This window comes from Ostrea edulis, chromosome 3, assembly GCF_947568905.1.
Source record: "Ostrea edulis chromosome 3, xbOstEdul1.1, whole genome shotgun sequence".
Classification (NCBI taxonomy): Eukaryota; Metazoa; Mollusca; class Bivalvia; order Ostreida; family Ostreidae; genus Ostrea; species Ostrea edulis.
In genome coordinates, this window is record NC_079166.1 from 68,481,043 (window position 1) to 68,500,862 (window position 19,820).

At 34.2% G+C, this 19,820-nt stretch overlaps 1 protein-coding gene across 5 annotated transcripts in view; it reads right to left on the reverse strand.

Annotated features, from left to right (window-relative positions):
* Nucleotides 1-1,613: 1,613 nt before the first annotated feature.
* Nucleotides 1,614-19,820, reverse strand: part of LOC125673993 (receptor-type tyrosine-protein phosphatase H-like) — a 45,376-nt gene continuing 27,169 nt past the window's right edge. For 2 of the 5 annotated variants that reach the window (XM_056158658.1, XM_056158662.1), the window contains 12 exons: nucleotides 19,504-19,612; nucleotides 17,603-17,695; nucleotides 15,845-15,926; nucleotides 14,426-14,528; nucleotides 13,676-13,752; nucleotides 13,022-13,156; nucleotides 12,000-12,020; nucleotides 9,549-9,674; nucleotides 7,613-7,764; nucleotides 6,630-6,774; nucleotides 6,170-6,293; nucleotides 1,614-3,200 (listed from right to left, as the gene is read on the reverse strand). In XM_056158658.1, coding sequence (XP_056014633.1) covers nucleotides 3,103-3,200; nucleotides 6,170-6,293; nucleotides 6,630-6,774; nucleotides 7,613-7,764; nucleotides 9,549-9,674; nucleotides 12,000-12,020; nucleotides 13,022-13,156; nucleotides 13,676-13,752; nucleotides 14,426-14,528; nucleotides 15,845-15,926; nucleotides 17,603-17,695; nucleotides 19,504-19,612 — 1,265 coding nt within the window. In that variant the 3' untranslated portion in view covers nucleotides 1,614-3,102. The remainder of the gene's footprint in view (nucleotides 3,201-6,169; nucleotides 6,294-6,629; nucleotides 6,775-7,612; nucleotides 7,765-9,548; nucleotides 9,675-11,999; nucleotides 12,021-13,021; nucleotides 13,157-13,675; nucleotides 13,753-14,425; nucleotides 14,529-15,844; nucleotides 15,927-17,602; nucleotides 17,696-19,503; nucleotides 19,613-19,820) is intronic. The other 3 variants (XM_056158659.1, XM_056158661.1, XM_056158660.1) reach the window with 3 other exon arrangements.

Genomic DNA, 19,820 nt, shown 5'->3' on the forward strand with positions numbered 1-19,820 from the left:
AAAATGAATTATCGTTTTTTAAATTTTAATATTGGATATTTCCGGTTACATTTGCAGCAGGCCTTAAAATAAATCATTTTAAAATCAGCAGGTTCGCTTCAAATGATCTTAAACTTACGTGTGCTACATTATGAATATCGAGAATGTTCAGAGAAAGCATATAAAAAAAAAATATGGACGTCACCCAAGTCTGTCTATGGGAAAGATGTACTAGACACAGCGAGCCAACAGAGTTATCAAACATGAATGGAGCAAGTTTAAAAACTGAAACATCATTTATTCCCAAATTATATTGCAGCATGTGCACTTGAAAATTCTATCAGTTTTACATCAGATTTCATTATTGAAATACAGTATAGTCAAACACAAGAATCCCGGTAGCTTTATCCTCCATTAGGGCGAACTGGGGGTCTAAAAACTACCAACAGACGCCTTTTTTTACACGCCCCTCTAAATTGAAATCTTAAATCCGCCCATGCTTATTAGGCAATATTTTTATTGAAAAAATTAATTCATTTATACATGTAAAACGTAGAAGTACTATCATGATGGTACGCAAATGAAGCAGGCATGGATATTATCAGATTCTGCGTTTCCATAGATTGCAGAAACCAAACATGTTTTAGAAATGTGCGTAATGTTATGTTATAGATTATAAACAGAATGTGGTTTTCAAACAACCATCTTGATCAATATATATTAAATATGGAGCCAAAACAGTACCTAAGGATTCAAAGATATCAATATTTCTGTTCATTCTAAATCTGTCACGGAAATAATTCACCCAATACAATAGTATTATCACAACAGAATTTGTGATACGAGACTTCCGTTGTCGCCCCCCCCCCCCTTTAGCTCACCTGAGGGTAGGGTCATTAAAAAATTCTTCTTCTCAAGAACCACTGGGCCGGAAAATTTGACATTAACATGAAAGCTTCCTGACATTATGAAGATTCAAAGTTTGTTAAATCATGGCTTCCAGGGACAGGACGGGGCCACAATAGGGGATCAACGTTTTGAATGTAAATATATAGCCAAAATCTTTCTAAAAAACCACTGGGCCAGGCAAGTTCAAATTCAAATGGTGGCTTTCAGGCATAGTGCAGATTCCATTTGTTAAAAACATGGCTCCTGGGGGTTGGGTTTGGCCACAATAGGGGATCAAAGTTTTGCATGCGAATATATAAGGAAAATCTTTACAAATCTACTCAAGAACCATTGGGCCAGAAAAGTTTATATTTACATGAGAGTTTCCTGACATTGTGCAAATTCAAGTATGTTAAAATCATTGCCACCGGGGGTAGAGTGGGGCCACAATAGGCGATCAAAGTTTTACATGCAAATTTTAGGGGAAATTTTTAAAAATCTTCATCTCAAGAACCACTGGGTCAGAAAAGGTCTTACAGGGTAGCTTTCTGACATTGTACAGGTTCAGGTTTGTTAAAACCATGCCCCCTCCCCCCTCCGATGTAGGTTAGGGCTACATTAAGAAGGGACCAAAGTTTTACATGCAAATATATAGGAAAAATCTTTATAACACAGTAGGGAAATCCGCTGTAGTCCATTTCTTCACTGGTGTAAACATTAACAAAGAAAAAAACCAACCAAATGTATACGTTAAACTTTTAAATTTTATTTGGAAATGAGGACAGAAATAGTATGAAAGTTTTTGCAATATAAATCTTACAAAAATATGACAAAATTCATACAAAAATATATTGGTACATAAATCCGAAGTCTGAAAGTGAAAACCATTCACACGACAATATTCATTCACATAGCAATAAGGCTTTCGTAGGTCACAAGTCTCAGTTTTCTGACTAGATCTTTATTTATAGAAGAGGGGGGGGGGGGCATCCTATCAATAAACACAGCACATAGAGAACACATATTAAACGTTGCCTTGCCAAATTTATGTTAACATGACATAATCTAGGAATATTACATATGTACATAAACTTATGTACATTACGAATCTCTGCGTTCACACACTTTGTACACAAACTTCCCGTCCTTTGAAAGTAATATTAGTGAAGAAAAGACTGGTATAAAAATAATTCTTTGTCTATGGTCAACCTGTTGTATTCATACTGAAATCGAAAATGAAACTTTGATGAATAAATGCAGTTCAAGATGTATACAGCTGTATGGGAAGACAAGCATAGTGCTAATTTCTGCAAAACGCAGTAAAAGGACTCGATGCTCAACGATCCAATTTCTGCTTATGGTCAATCCTTATTTACAATTTCATGTCGAAAACTATGGAAGCCTATTTAAAACCAATTAAAACTATTTTTGAATTTGAATTTCAGAATTCAGTTTTTTGTTTTTTTTATTTACAAATATGATTTGTTATTTCAAACTTTTAAATTCGTTATATCGAATTAAATTGGTTGTTTTCTTATAACAAATTTCAAAATTTGTTTTATCGAATTTTTGAAAATACGAATTTCAGAAATGGTTATATTATAACTTAAAAGTTGTCAAATTTGGTATAAAATCGTTGATATGAAATAAGTATTAAAGAGGAGCGGATAATGGAGCTGATTTTAATCAGATTGACAATTAGTAAGAATAGATTAGTTTGAAATTATAGAATTAATTAACTCGGTTTAAACGAATTAATGCAATCTGTTAAAACAAGTAAATAAAAGCAATTTTGTGATACATGTAAATGGATGAAGATTTCGCAAGATCATAAAAATTATAAAAAATCATCACTTAAAACTTAATTCGTTATTAACAATTCTAAAATTTGAAATAAAGAATCAAATTTGAAATAGCGAATTCTAAAATTCGTTACTTCAAGTGAAAAAGTGATAGATCCTACATGGACTTCCGTAGAAAACGGCTACATCATGTATATATTGCAATAAATGTACATACACAGCAAAATCGTGAAAGTTTGCGGTATTCCCGCTTCAGAATAAAACAACTCAAAAAAAACAACTAAATAGCATCTTTTCATCAAACACATACATACACTGGAAAATACGAGTTCATTAGCCGCCGATCACTCATAAAAAATGCATATATATTCTGTATCTGTGTTCACCTACATGTAGAGTATTTGATAAGTCGTTTGAATTGATCACGTGACAACTACAGCTCCGTGAGTTGTTGCTCGTCGACTTTAGCGAGGGTGTTTTCATAAAACTCGTCCGATTCTTCTTCCTCTGATTCGTCGTCGTCATCGCTCTCTGGTGAATGAACATTGAATTTAGTCACAACATAGTATAATAGGTCACCAATTACATAGACTATTGAATGAACATTGAATTTAGTCACAACATAGTGTAATATGTCATCAGTTACATAAACTATTGTATGAACATTGAATTTAGTCACAACATAGTGTAATATGTCACCAGTTACATAGATACATAGACTATTGTATGAACAGTTCTTTGATGATTTTAATAGAAGCAGGTACACGCACGTTCTCTTTATTATCATTTTAATTCATATTCGTCTTTAGTGATTAATTAATTCATTAAATGACTAGAAGCCGCTTATTATATATACATATATATCTTCACCTTACATATATAGATATATAATCATACCAAATGATAATGGAAACTTTTCGTTAAACAATATACTTAGTGGGTATAAGAGAATGAAATATATGTACATTTGTACATCATATGTATTACATGTTGTACATAGTGTACTGCGTACAGTGTACATCGATGCTCATTTTAACTGTGTACATTATGAGCATATTAATTCGCAAAGATTACATGACTATATAAAACCTTCAGATGGACAGAGCGATAACACGTGGAATTTAATTTCCGTTTTAAGTCAACATGCTATCGGTCTTTATGAACTAGGAAAATTCTCATAATAGCATTTCCTCTATATAATCATAATGTTACCAAAAAAAAAAAAAAAAAAAAAAAAAAAAAAAAAAAAACAACCCGTGTTCACCTGGTTTGGAATAATGACCTTGAAAAATAACGAAGTGAAGGTTTTCAATGACGATGCATTCATTAACATATTTTGCTGTAAGTATGTATGGGGGTTTACTTGCTATCATCAATTAGCATTAACGTGAATGCTAGAACAATTTTACTTTGATGAAAGTGAATAGCAAGCAGACATGCATGAAGTAACATCTGTCAAGGTTGACAAAATCTTAACGGGTCCGAAATTAGGAAAACAGAATACTGCATAGTCATATACATTGTAGTTAAATGAACATGTGCAAAGTGAAGATCAATCTGGGAAGACTATGTCGTATATTTTATTCAATGGTGATGTAAATCACTGCATTTTAGTATCAACTTGAGGGTTTTAAGAAATGAAAATCAAAAAGCTTTAACCACAATTTTAGTCATTTCTCGAACAACCGCTCAAGTAATGTAGCAGTAATATCTATGTAAAAAAAAATCTTGGAATAACTTATATAAAGAAGGTTAAATTACATGTATACAATAAATCTTTCAAGAAAAAATGTTGCACGAAGTCATCACTTCTCAAAATTGATAAGGAAATTCGATGGTCATCGCAAAAAAAAACAACTCACTGAATTTTACAGATGAATTAAAGGCAGAGGGTCTAAGACATTGGTAAAATTTTGCACGATCCAAAAAGGTGGCGAAATTAAAGATCATAACTAGAAAATCACAAAACGTTCTTCAGAATGTTTACAAACACATTGGATACGATAGTAATTACAAAATAATTCCCTGTTCTCATTTGCCTAAACTGATACCCTGTTGACTTCGCATCTCTTATGTTTGTGTGTAGCCACCAATTAGCGGGGTACCAGTTTAATATATTGTCCTCCAGACAAAATTTTTATAAAGGGCTAAAACGTCAAAATGACTTCAATTTCAAAGCGCTGCAGCTATAGATAACTCATAATTAATACTACAAATTTGTTTTTTGGAGTTCTTCTTGCAAAATATTGTGATATCATTTTTAAGATAAAATATAGACCCTATGCCTTTAAGTCTATGAATTCACAGAAGACTATTTCTACAGCTAGGCAAATGAAGCTTACTCATGATAAGCTTTATTATAGATTGACAAACTTAACAACAAGCAAGGTTCATTAGAACTATGAATAAGGACTCCCCTCCCCCTTCAAGGTTTCTATATTGACACATTCATCCCGCATGTTACCTCCTTGATTACAGAATGTGTACACTTTTCTGTTAGGAGCATTAGTGTTTGAAACATTAAAGCTGGGATTTTATAATATGTTATGTGGTAAAATACAATGGGCACAAGGTCGGAGAAAAATTCCGGTTGTTTTACTCCCCTTTGAGAATTATGAGTCATGTCTATACGTCACCAGCCACTGTACAGGCGAAGTGCCGCAACATTTGATTGATACATGGCGTAGAGGGCTGTAGCATGGAATGTTTCTCATCGTGCTAATGCTTACCGTGGAATTGGATCTCTATTCATAATCAAAGTCATATCTGAAAGACACAGTCCCGTGGGGGATCAGGGTGAGAATAATTTCTCAGTTCGTAAGAGGCGACTAAATGGGTCGATCCTTCGTGTGAGACCGCAAAAACCGAGGCCCCGTGTCACAGCAGGTGTGGCACGATAAAGATCCCTCCTTGCTCAATGGCAGTAAGAGCCATGTTTAGGCCTAAATTTTACAGCCCTTCACCGGCAATGGTGGCGTTTCCACATGAATGAAAGATTCTCGATAGGGACGATAAACAATAAACAATCAATCTACCGTGAAATTGGACCTCCTTTTTTGAGGTCACATCCGAAAGACCCGTGACTTTCTCTTACTTTTGATTGCTTGGCAAAGGGACAGTCACTACTTATGATAAACGTCTTCAGCTAACTGCTTGACAGGGCACCAGATTAGAGAATTGAACCCGAATCCATACCTTCCGGTTGGAAAGCGAGCGCCCAAACCTCAAAGCTACATCTACCGTCATCGGTATTTTCTATCTCTAAAACCATTTCTGTCTGAATATTAGTGATTATTTAAGAGGATCTTATATTTATGGGAAATGATGTCCCGTAGGATAACTATGTTATGCACAACCGCTGTAAACAACTTTTAGATATACGTTATTCTGGTTCGGTCCAGAACACACGTTGCTTATAACGGATCTGTAACAGAAATGTCGATTTTTAATGATAATTCTGAAAATAATATAAGACGAAAAAATAAGCAGTTTGAACTCACGGAATGCAGTGTTCTCGTACACAATCTCGTTGCTAATCATGGCGTCGTCCTGACTCTGCAGAAGACCGTTTCTCTTCCGCTCAATTAATTCCATTAAGGCTCGGTGAATAAATATGTATTGTTTCTGAAGTAGAACAACAATGCTTAGATTTCTGAATTATTCATTACACATTAGGCAGAGCTTAATCTTAATTTAGATTTCAATACTTTAAACAGGTATGTTCTGAGAGCAGATTAAATTGTACAAGATCATTATTCTTGTCTGTTACAGCTATATAAAACAAACAAACAAAAACCAACAACAATAAAAAAAAAAAACACCAAAAAAAAAAAAAAAAAAAAAAAAAAAAAAAAACAACCAACAAATTAGGTAAAGAAGGTCATAATTTACCACCGATTTCCTTGATTCGTAACGGAAGATATCAGTAAATCAAAACCGAGTAAAAACAGCCGCACTTACATCTACTTGAACCATGGATACCCTGTTTTTGCGCATCTGTACAACCCAGGCAAAAATATCTACCGACAGGCTGAGGTCGTGATCGCGTACGTACTGTAGTAGGTAGTCTATGCTGATATAGGTCCCCGTCCTCCCCACTCCAGCACTGTAACATAACAGCAGTATTCAAGCATATACAAAACATGTGAATATATTACTTATTATGTCCCCTCCCCGAACGCGAATTTGAGACACGCAATGAATGAATGACATTTTTAGCAGAAAAGAAATTTACGCAAGAATCTAGATTTAAAAAAAAAAATTGACATGACAAAGGGTTGATGATGGACTGCTTTAAAATTTTCCACCATCTTGTAACGATTTCTCAGATATCATACATTACATAAATACATCCAGTTTAGAATAGAGATTCATACATGTATTTCTCTTCACGATTTGTTTGGACACTATCATTCATAGATCTAAGATTCGAATCCCTGATCTGCATTTGCATATACATATGTACAATGTAGGTATCGATCCAAACCTCTGTACACTTTCTTTATATATTTACTTATGATAATTTAAACCCATAACGAGAAGTCACATTACTTACTATAATCCTGCGCTGGGGAGTTGTCATTAAGATTTAACAAAAGTTATTTGACAGACAGGAATATCATTTTAAAGATGTGTTACATTCGCTGATTATGTAAATTAACTGAAAATAATATAAATCTTTTGTTGACATTAGAAAAGTGAAAATCAGATGAAACATGGACCAACGACACCAACGATGATATTGTCAAGTATATATACATGTAGCCGTAAAATGGCTGAATTACCAAATTACCTAAAACAGTGAGTTTTTTAAAAACATCCTCTCTCTCTCTCTCTCTCTCTCTCTCTCTCTCTCTCTCCAGATGCGGAAGCTCAGTGCCTCATCCTCTGTCTATGTATTTGTTAAAATTGACAAGTTCAGATTGTCATGAGATTAATTTTACCTGCAGTGGACCAGAACGGGACCTTTGACCTCTGGGGTAATATGAGTTCTCACTGTTTGTATGAAATCGATAACCACCGTGGAGTCAACAGAAGCTGAGAAATCCGGCCATTCCAGGAAATGAAAGTGCTTAATAGTACGCGTGTAATCTCCCTGTAAAACACATCAAAAGACACCAATGATTTATTCAATTAGTATTCCTGGTAACATACAGCGATCTCTTTCACCAAGATAGAGGTTTAAATTTCATTGAAAGTAAATACGTACTAGATTATTGTCGATATGATACAAAGTAATTGAATAAATGACTGCATTTGTAAAATTTAATGAATTGTCTATCTGCAATAAAACCACCGTGTTACTTAGGTGGTCAGGTTTTTTTTAACATTCTGCAATTTTATTACTTCAGTGGATTGCAAAGTTAAAAGTTATAAACCAAAGTATCAGGAACTACTTTTTAAAAACACAAAAAAGTAAACCTGCAAATTACTATCAACATATGCATCCACAAACACGTGCTTTTGTTTGTTTCATGCAATGTTCAATGACATAATAGGCACAGAATTCAACTAAAGAAGCGCAATCTAATAATCCGGGAAATCCTCTTGACGATTCACTCTATAAGCGCATCTTTAATGGTTTGGGAAATGCTTTTTCCTTTCAAGATATTGAATTAGCTTCTAAAAATCGAAATTAATAATGTAGTAACTACGGAACTGTATAAGCAAGGGCGTCTCTTGGGTCGTGTTGATGAAAGAAATCAAAGATGGAATTGATCTTTTATAGCTATTAGATGCATCTAAAATATCAAAAGATAAAACACTGATTCATTTTGCAACTTTTGAGATATATATCGATTTTGTAAGTTTGGAGCACCAGCACCACACTTTGCTATTAACCATTATTGGAGTATACACTACATGTATATGCAGATTAAATACTTGCTACGTGCCTGGTGTCCTGGTAAATTTAGTTAAACTATTGATCAAAAATGAAGACATGATCTTAGTTTATAATGTGGTCATCTTTTGAATATATTCAAAGCCGTTCTTCCATATGTACTTCATATTTGGATATTGTATTGAACATAGACGTTAACAGCAAATCAATTAATCAACTTTATGACAAACGGGATGACTGCAGGTTTTCCGTTGTCAACTTTCCATATTTATGCTGCAACATTATATTATAACCTGTATATAATGTTTATGTCTCTCAACTATTTTGATACGTGAAAGCATGTTTGCGTATGATAATTTTTTTTTAATGGAGGCAGGCTATTGACAAATAAATCTATGTTACAGGGGTTTCATGTCTGTTTAAAGACAGAATATCGCAAATTCTATCGTATTGCAAATACAACCTGTCATTAGGTTGATTGCTACATGTATCTGATGTGTTTCATATCAAATGTAAGGCTATTCTTTACATACTGATTTTGAATTTTACCGGATCAAGATATAGGGTTTACGGCGGGTGTGACCGGTCAGCAGGGTCCGTGTTTGCATTACTCTCAATTTAGTATTCTTTACAGGATTATGAGATTGATCTTCACCTTTTTCACAGAGGTACGCACATACAGTGTGCATTATTAGTTATATGGAATGTTCTTGGCATTGTATATGGACTCACCCCCCCCCCCCCCTCAAAGTTCATATTCTCCCAAGCCGTTAGTCGAGGGAGAATATATACTTTGACAGGGAATGTGTGTCCATATGCCCTGCCAAGAATCTATATAACAAATATATCCTACTGCAGAGCGATCATTTAAAAAACTGTTTATTTGTAAGAAGTAGTTAAGTATATAGATCTATCGAAGCCATTTTATATTCCATCTATTCTTTGCAAGGTACATGGTCTCACATTTCTGGCTTGTCATCCAATCAAATGCATAGATGTTTTTCTCTGCAGTAAGAAATATATATACATATCATTACCTGAGAAACTTGGAAGATGTTGATGTCAAATTTGTCCATATTTGACACTGATATGAGATTTACTACGATGTCACCATATTGTTTGGGTTCATTTGATGTGTCTGGCCAATAGTGCTCACACTTATCCTGTAAAACAAGTTAATTTTTATCAATATGAATACATGTACAAAATGTAACTTTGATCTACATGTATATTGTTATAATTAGTTTTCAGATGTGTTTTATCTAATCATCTTTATTCCTCTCCCATGATGTTTGAAATCAAGTAAAATAATTCTTGTAAGGAAATCAAGCAACTCATGCATGTATGTAGTATGATTTCACCATCAAAAAAGTGATACTACCTCTCAATCATTTTATATGATTTTTTTTGGGGGGGGGGGGTTCCCAACAATGATAACAAGGGTCTTTTGTTTGCAAATAAGAGGTTTGTAAATCTAAACTTCGCTTTAACTTGATGCGTGATATAAATATTGAATAAAACCTGCCACGAAGTTGTAATTTTTTAAAAATAGAAATTATAACGGTTATTTGTTAATATATTTTTTTTCTAACTCTACGTCTAAAATATATTTGGTTGGTAGATTATTTTTTTGTATATTGTTTTAAATCCTGCTCGAGCATTTTTTCCCCACCATTTTGCCCCACTCATATGGAGACGTCGCCATTGCCAGAGAAGGGATGCAGAATTTAGGCCTATGCTCGGCGCAATCTAATTAAAATTAGATGTTAGATCCGCTCATATATTCGCTACACAAATATATGTAGCGAGTATGTGAGCGGATCTAACATCTGATTTTAATTAGATTGATGCTCGGCGCTTACGGTCTTTTAGTAGGGATATACCATGGGCCTCAATTTTACGATATCATCTGAAGGGTCGCCCCATTTAGTCCTCTCTTACGACAAGCAAGGGGTACTGAGAAATTATTCTAACCCAAATCCCCCGAGGATGATGTCATTTGGAAGGAAAATGTATTAGACAAATATACTTTTAAAAGAAATTAAAAACAAATACAAAACTATCGATCCCGGTAAAATTTAATAGAAATTACTAAAATAATCAAATTGCTGCTAATTTTATGCACTTTTCAATAAGAAATTTGTTTTCTTTATAAATTCATTTAATTTCAAACCATTTTATTACAAGGGAATGTAGGTTTCTGATTAAAATTATTTCTATGACCACTTTCTTAGAATTCCGATCGGACTTAGTTCAAATTTGAAAAAAAAATGAAATATTTCTGCCATTTAATCTCAATTTCTTCTAGAGATATACTTTGTTTTATATATCTTTTTTCTAACCGATATGTTTCTTGAAGATGTTGGTCGTAGATTAAAAAGAAATTTTAACAAATGTTTTAAGTCATTAAAAATATTAAAACGTCTATCTGAGTCTTTTAGACATGTTGTATAAGATGTTCATATCATGTATCAAATCAACGCGAAATTTGGACTCTAAAATATCTTATTTATAAACAAAACACTTTCTATCATTCAAGAACCCCCCCCCCCCCCCCCCCACACACACACAAGCCAACCCAAAACAACATTAAATTAGCGAGAGCTTGTATCAATCTTTCGATGGAGAAATTATACTTCACAAGGGGTGCTTTAACGAGCCATTGAATATTTTTTTTTGGTATAATAAGCCACCTTTTATGTATTTTGATTTCATTATACATGAACAAGATAAGATACTATTTATTTAAAGTCGGATACGAAACAGAATCCTTGATGTTACGATACATACACGGTTTACAAAGCTCAGAAACAGCTTCGATGAGGGGTAATTAAGTAAGTTCTTAATTATGTTAATTATTAAGAAAAGGAGGAGGGAAGGGATACTACATCAAACCAATTTTCTATATCTATCAATATTGTAACATATATATCTAGATCTTTCATTATATGTTTACTTAATTATCATAGAATCGTGATGTTTTTAATGTTCTGGTTTCAAGACCACAAACTGAGAATAGACTCAAGTCTACATTTCAAATCCAACTAACTTTTTTAAAAAAACTTTCATAAACAAATATAAAAAATACAATATATGTCTCCATTAATTTTTCTATCAACAAGCAGATTTTTCAAACATTTATTCTAGATAATTACGAAATAAGAACTCAAAAGTCTGAGTGAAGTATATTCTCATTTTATGATTTTGAGGCCTGTGATCTAACTGCAAGCACTGAGCTGAAAATGCAGTATACATTATGTAAGTGCGCTTGATTGAATCGTCGTTTTGTTAGAAATATTTGTTTATTCTTAAAACTATACATACATGTATAATTGCATTTATGTGAAACCATCTCCCCAAAGTTTTAGTTTCTACTTAGAATACAGATTAAGCGTTCGGTAGACTGGATATTTGTATCAACCCAATCTATTTGACAAGCCTGTGGAGTATAGTAAAAACCACCGAAGAAGCTTTGATAGAGTACAAACCTCTACACCGTCGTTTCTGCTCTACAAAATGTTTTGAACTCCAAAAACTCAGAACATATATATAAAAAAAACAAACAAAGTAAGTAACTCAGGAAAATACATGATAGTACAATTATCGTCCACCTATGATGCCTTTTTAAGTTCAGAAGTGGTAAAGACTGTCTTTTGATAGAATTGTTTCTTATTTAATCAATATTATGCGTTGGGATCGGGGAATCCCAGCAGAATATAGTAATTTGTGTTTGATTTGCTATTCATGTATATGTACAATTCTGTCTTTCACTTTGAAAATTTCTCACTACGTATTTCAATGAAAACAACTTGTTCTTTTTAAAAAGCAATACAAGCTATAACTGATGGCAAATAAATTTGAAAAGAAAAGAACAAATATTTGACATACATGTATTTGTGATTGAATATATATAACTTCATAGAATCAGAGTGAACCTGAAGTAATAAACCCGTCAAATCAGCAGAAAATGTCGATTTCCTTCTCCTAATTGACCTCGGAGGGCACCAGTACGTCATGACGCAATGGCGGTTTATACGAAACGCTCCATACTACCCATAGTCCTCTGCGTCTCCGCACACAGAGGTACGGTTTGTGTGCAAACGACCTCTGGCGGAAGTTTGGAAACGCTCATTATAGCTGGGCTCTCAAACAATAACCCCCCCCCCCCCCAGATCTTGGGGATTATATTAGTTATACCGATAGGTGTTATTCGGTGCATAATTGGATAGTTGAAAAAATACCGTCAGTTACAGCTTGTATTGCTTTAAGGGAAAAGTATACCGATTAACCGTTGATCGTTATTCTATCAGAAGTAACAAAGTGAATAGAAGAGCACTGTCATATGTAACAAACACACGAAGACGTTTAGTAAAGCTTTAGCGCTTTCATTTCGACCTTCAGAAAATAGGAAATGAAGAATGAAAATGAAAGTGCTAAAGCTTTACTAAACGTCTTCGTGGTTTTTTTTTTAACTTATGATTTTACCAATCATTGTGAAAAGTGTACTGACCGTATTGCCCTCTTTGCACTTGGTAAGCATAACAACAATCGTTACGCTTTGTTCCCACGCCATTCTCCAGAAGTCATTCACTGTTCCAGGAAGCGGGCCTTGACTAGCGATGTACTCGCGTTCGTACGTGTATCCCTAACAACAGAAGATCATTATTGTCGAGAGATGGCAGATTCAAACAATGATGTATATCATTTAAACCGGATCGTGTACTGAGTTCTTCTTTTTGCTTTGTGAAAACCATTTCAAAGAACTGTTAGAATTCCTCACAAAATATCCATTAACAATTTTAAAACAACGCAAAGTCTAACAAACAAGCAAAACAGTGGCGGATCCAGAAAATTTGCAAAAAGAGTGAGTGGGTTGCGACTCAAATTTGGTCCTTTTCCGACCCAAAAATTACAAAAAATTATCATTCTTAAAAAAGAATATTCAACTAAAGAAAGGGGTTGTTGAAATCTCCCCCCCCCCTCTTGATAGATCCGCCACTGCGTACTATGTACATTCTTTTTAAGCACACGGCGTGACTACAAAGAATTCAAATGCAAAATATCTTTATTATTTTTGTATGGTAGTGAGCGTTTCAAGAGATATGTAAAGAGAGAGATACTTGTTGAACCTAGACAACCGTTACAACCAGTACCGTGTACTTACCACAATGAAGTTGGCGTTAATGTAATCACTACATGGGTCATCGTCAATAAGGTGCAGCTTCACACGACTGTGGTCATCTACAATTCAGACTCAAAACGATACAGAGGAGCGGATCAGAGATTTCTTATTCAGTCTCAAAACGATACAGATCAAAGATTTCCTATCCACACATGAATGGGTGTAAGTGTTTGATGAATCTTTTCTTTATATGTATAGTAGGGTGATGTGTAACCAAGCACCTATAAGCACAGTACTGTAGATTCCTAAAGATACGCGAGGAGTTTATTATCGCGTAATTTCGCGAGAGGCATCACTCGCGAAATAACATTAGGCGCTTTTATTTTTCTGTTGCTAAAACACATGCAAGAACTCTTGGTCAACAGACCTTACATGAATATATGATCACACGATTTGATGTACAAGTAATTTCGCCATTATAAGTACTCGCGTAAAATAAGGAATCTACAGTCAATCCTGCCCTCTGAAGCATTCCTGTGTATAAATGTACGGTTTTCATGTTTACGTAAAACTCGTAAAAAGTCGTTAAAACTCTGGTTAGGTAGTACTTTTCCACCGCCTTATCTACTTACAAGACAGTATGTTGACATAGCGGACTCTAATTCTACTTACAAGACAGTATGTTGACATAGCGGACTCTAAGTCTACTTACAAGACAGTATGTTAACATAGCGGACTCTAATTCTACTTACAAGACAGTATGTTGACATAGCGGACTCTAATTCTACTTACAAGACAGTATGTTGACATAGCGGTTTTTGGCCTTGTTTCCGTCAATATTGGCAGTATTCGTTGTCTGCTTTTTAGCCTCTATCTGACTAAGCTTCTTAATATCCTGTCAGGAAATAATTGCAATTTGATTTAAATATCATGAAACACGAATCACACACACAGTCTGTAATTGTATTCCCCACATGGACTAAGCCCGTTTTGGGCCCGAACTCTGTGATACCATACATATAGAAAGGGGTCCAACTCTGACACAGATAAAAAAAACTAACCACTCGCTTCAAATGCCTAAAAAATCTTAAACTAGGTAAGCTATGCGTAATTTGTCATTTTCCTTGCATATATTAATGTTTTAACTACTTGCATGCCAAATTGCAAGTCAATGGTTCTTAAAATAACAAAGATATACGTCATCTTTACCGGTCCAGGTCACAGAGTCGTTTCTCGCCTATGACAGCAGCGAAATTCAGACTAGTATGGAAGATTTCGGACCTGTCAATTAAAATTTCACATCAATTATACGCTACTTACTTCCTCATATTTTAATAATGTTCTTCGTGTAGACGTTACACGACTTATTTTTCCTCAGCAGCATCAACTGTTGACAAGAGCTGCCGTTTTAATGAACGCACTAAATACCCGATAGACTTAAAATCTCAAATACCTTAAAACTGATCAAAACATTATTCTTGTGATATTGGACTTAGAGAAGGAAATTGAACATTATTTCTTGGCTTTTTTATTTTTTTGGTTTTGTTTATTCTATTTTATTTAGAGTATTATTACTCATTTTCCCCTTCTTTAAAGTTTTAGACATTTCGGGTATTTAGTGTATTCATTAAAATGGCAGATCTTGTCAACAGTTGATGCTGCTGAGGAAAAATAAGTCGTGTAACGTCTACACGAAGAACATTATTAAAATATGAGGAAGTAAGTAGCGTATAATTGATGTGAAATTTTAATTGACAGGTCCGAAATCTTCCATACTAGTCTGAATTTCGCTGCTGTCATAGGCGAGAAACGACTCTGTGACCTGGACCGGTAAATGTCCTAGTAAAAATAAACAAGTGAAATCGAGAGAACGATGACGTATATCTTTGTTATTTTAAGAACCATTGACTTGCAATTTGGCATACAAGTAGTTAAAACATTAATCTATGCAAGGAAAACGACAAATTACGCATAGCTTACCTAGTTTAAGATTTTTTAGGCATTTGAAGCGAGTGGTTAGTATTTTATCTGTGTCAGAGTTGGACCCCTTTCTATATTTATGGTATCACAGAGTTCGGGCCCAAAACGGGCTTAGCCCCTGTGGTATTCCCTAACATTAATATGCAACATATTCGTCTATACACTAATATTTAGTGAAATTATCTATTTACTAAAACAAAAATTTGAAACTCAGGATGAAAGAAAACTTACGTCATACTCTATTAGGAAATGTCTGTTGGAATCGGCGCTTTTTTCTTCAAACACTTTATGAGCATCAGACAAAATAAAAGGCCTGCAAAACAGCACATACTTACAGACATTGTTAAATGTATTCTACACTGAGACTCGACTTATAAAGAGCACCAGGGTGATATGGGTATTCTCAGGAATCTTCACAGGCTTAACACTGAACGGTACGATTTGGACTAGCGGCGGAATATATTGTGGAGTTTATCATGCGCTGTATCACGTTCAGTTTTCATCGTTCAGAAATATCCATAACGTTCACTATTCCAAACACTGGATAAAAAAAACCCTGCGGTTTAACAAGGCAGTTCAGGACTTTTCTGCAATCAGCTATCTCTTTATATTACATGTAGGAACTCTAAAAGTCTTAATACTTTTGAAACTAATCTTTTAAAGTTATATGGTCCGAATTTCAACAATTTTTTCCACCTTGTAAAACCGCTGTTAAATCATCGCACGTGCGTATTCATGAGACTGTACCACATGTCATACATTATTTCACCTGTTTGAACCAGAATTACTTGATTTCAAATCGGTGTTTACTACAACCGTCTCTCGGCCATTTTAAGGGACAGTCACGTGTGCAGTTCAAACTTTCATAATCATCGGTGGTCTTAGCTGTGTAAAGCTGTGTAATTTTGTTATAACAGTGCAGTGCCATAAGTTTAATAGAAATAAAAAAAAATATAAAATACATCTTAGTAATTCGTTGTTTTACGCTCTTTTCAGCCTTGAAATTAGACATTTACGTCCGAGTTAATACAATACGTTGGGATTTCCCTGACGCGTGTGAGACGCCTAAAAGACAATAATTTATGCGTCATCCGTAACACCTCGGGTCCTTCACCGAAAAACGTGTTTTCGGTGAAAGGGCCGAGGTGTTCCGGATGATTTATGCGTACCACTCTATATTTACTTTCTAAATAATCTTCTCATTGCTTTCCTTTACATGCAAATGTTTTCAAGCATGTAATTAAGGGAATGTTAATAACTTTAAACACTGATTTATCTGCTTCAAAGTAATTATGTACAAAATTAATACATGAACATCAGATCATACAGGTTTCAGACATATCTTTTTGTGTGTGCTTTTAATTTCTGAGTGTATTAGACTCTTTTCAATTTAATGTTTAAATTTCTGAAACATGCCATATCAAGTTTAGTCATTTAAGCTATTTTGCTATTTATATAACAAACATTTTAAAAAAAAAATCTGTAGTATTATATACACATTAAATTTCATTTGCTGTCCTTAATTATAAAGTTATTCTAACTTATCATATTTAGAATATTAGACCAGTTACTGTCATATCAAGTTTGTATGTGGACATTGGTGTCATTTGTGTCTTGTTATGTGCCTTTGATAGCGCTGTACTAACATTTCATTGTATTGTATTTCACCGTGTCTTCGTCCAATGTGTTTCTGTCTTTTACCACCTATCTAAAGGAAGTGAATAATGTTCGACATATTGTATTTATTTACATTTGATAGGGAAAAATGTTATAACACTTTATTCGCTCTCACTGAAAAACACTTCCGGTTCAAGTGATATGCCTCTATATCACAAGTTGATTGGAACATGAATAGTGTTTCGTTAATTGTGTATTTTGATTTCCTTTCCACTTGTTTCATATCACCAGTGAATGAACCAATTGGAATGATGATATCAACTATTTCATTCAACAATTCCTTATGTCCGTACAAATTATTTTGCCACGTACCTTTCCAATTGGATGTCTTCTTCCACGAGAGTATTTATGTTATTTTCTACAGGAATGGGTCTGGGTCTATTTGGATTAACATACACTTCCTCTCTAAAATAAATTCACAAGTGGTAAATTTGCCATGTCATTGGTCATTCTTATCGCAAAATACGTGTACTGTAAAATCATATCATACATGTAACAGTACTTCCTTAAATTTCCAACAGTGGATCGCGCACGTGATTTTTCTTCCAAATTACGGTGATCATCTTGAAAGAGTAATGTGAATAACATTTCGGAAATAAACAAATATGAAACTGTTACACAAAACACTTGATAAGACCATAGAATGAGATTATAGCAATGGCATCTTAGAAAAAAACACTCGAAAGAGGAAATGATTAATTGGGAAAATTTTACATAAAGAAGATTGATGTACATGTAAATATTGTGTAGACATACCCCATTATAACATACCATGATGTTAAAGATACCATGGTAAATCCAAATATCAAACATTTCTGAATACAAACACAAGTTATTTTTCATGGAGGAAACCAGGAAGAAAACAGTGATAGAATTCATAGCGAGGCTGTTTAAGTCGAGGAAATTAATTATATAGATAATTGAAATACGAGTGTACACGTGTATAGCTCTGGTCCATGGGTCATATGCATAACATTTATATCTAAATACCCCCTTCTGACTGGGGTTTATGGTGTCACCGTGAATCTATAGTAAATATGAATGCTCGCTGACCACAGGACCCAAGAAGCTCATAAATCTAGAAAATTAAACTTAAATGCATAATGTCATAGACGGGCTCTCTATTTCATTCTATAGATAACTATGATGTAACTATGTGACGTGACTTCAGTCTCTTTTCAACATTGAAACTTTCTAACCACTGGTTCACCATGCAAGTTATTACTAGGCCTATAACTATCCATTATCTTGTGTAGCCTGTTTTGGATTGATTCTTTAATTTTTAACGCCCGAATACGAATATCAAAAATCACATCGAGAAGATGTTTGTTTTGCGTCACTTCGAGAAATTTTTACTCATATTTAGACATCACATTTTGTAGATGAAGGGGTCATAAATTTATACCTTTGCATGGCTCGTAAGACCGTAGCAGTGATGGTTCCTTAACATGCCAATGTCTCCTGTAACAAGGAACCCACACTTTTGAAGTCGAAAGTCCTGTGATTCTCATTAATTAAATGCCCGATTGTTTGGCAAATGATCACTACCTATTCTTACGTCTTAGATTTGACGCGCCGAAATTTAAAATTGAAATGTAACGAATTATGACTAAGCCCTACACTCAGACAGATATTGTAGGGGTCCTCTTGATTGTACGTATGCATGTACCTATACTGTAGGGATCCTCTTGATTGTACGTATACATGTACCTATACTGTGGGGGTCCTCTTGATTGTACGTATGCATGTACCTATACTGTAGGGGTCCTCTTGATTGTACGTATACATGTACCTATACTGTAGGGGTCCTCTTGATTGTACGTATACATGTACCTATACTGTAGGGGTCCTCTTGATTGTACATATGCATGTACCTATACTGTAGGGATCCTCTTGATTGTACGTATACATGTATAAATACCGCCTTACCGGTACTTGTTTTTAATAACTACAATATTGCAGGGAAATAACTATACTCTTTAGAGAACCATCGATTGTGTCTAATTCTGCTCCTTTCCTTCCTTTTCATGAATTTGATATTCAAAATGTTGTTTCATGAGAATATCCCATATATGAATAAGACCAAATTATTCCAACATTTTTCTCACGACATGGTTATCATGAATCACCAAATTCCGGAAAGATTTGCGATTTGTACGATATGTAACGATAATCGTTGTGGAAACTACCATAAGTCATGAAATAGTACTTACATTTCGCGGACTTTCTTTCTATACACAAAGACAATGACAGCCAAGCAGATGCCCAACAAGAACAAAAAGGCGATGACGATGAGCACAATCTGCACGGTGTTATCCTTAGCTACAAAGAAAACCATAGAACTGACCAGCCAATCATGTACGTGTGAATTCAGTGTTATGTATATATAGCCAATCATGTACGTGTGAATTCAGTGTTACATATATATAGCCAATCATGTACGTGTGAATTCAGTGTTTATAAATATATATATATATATATATATATATATATATATATATATATATATATATACATATATATATATAGG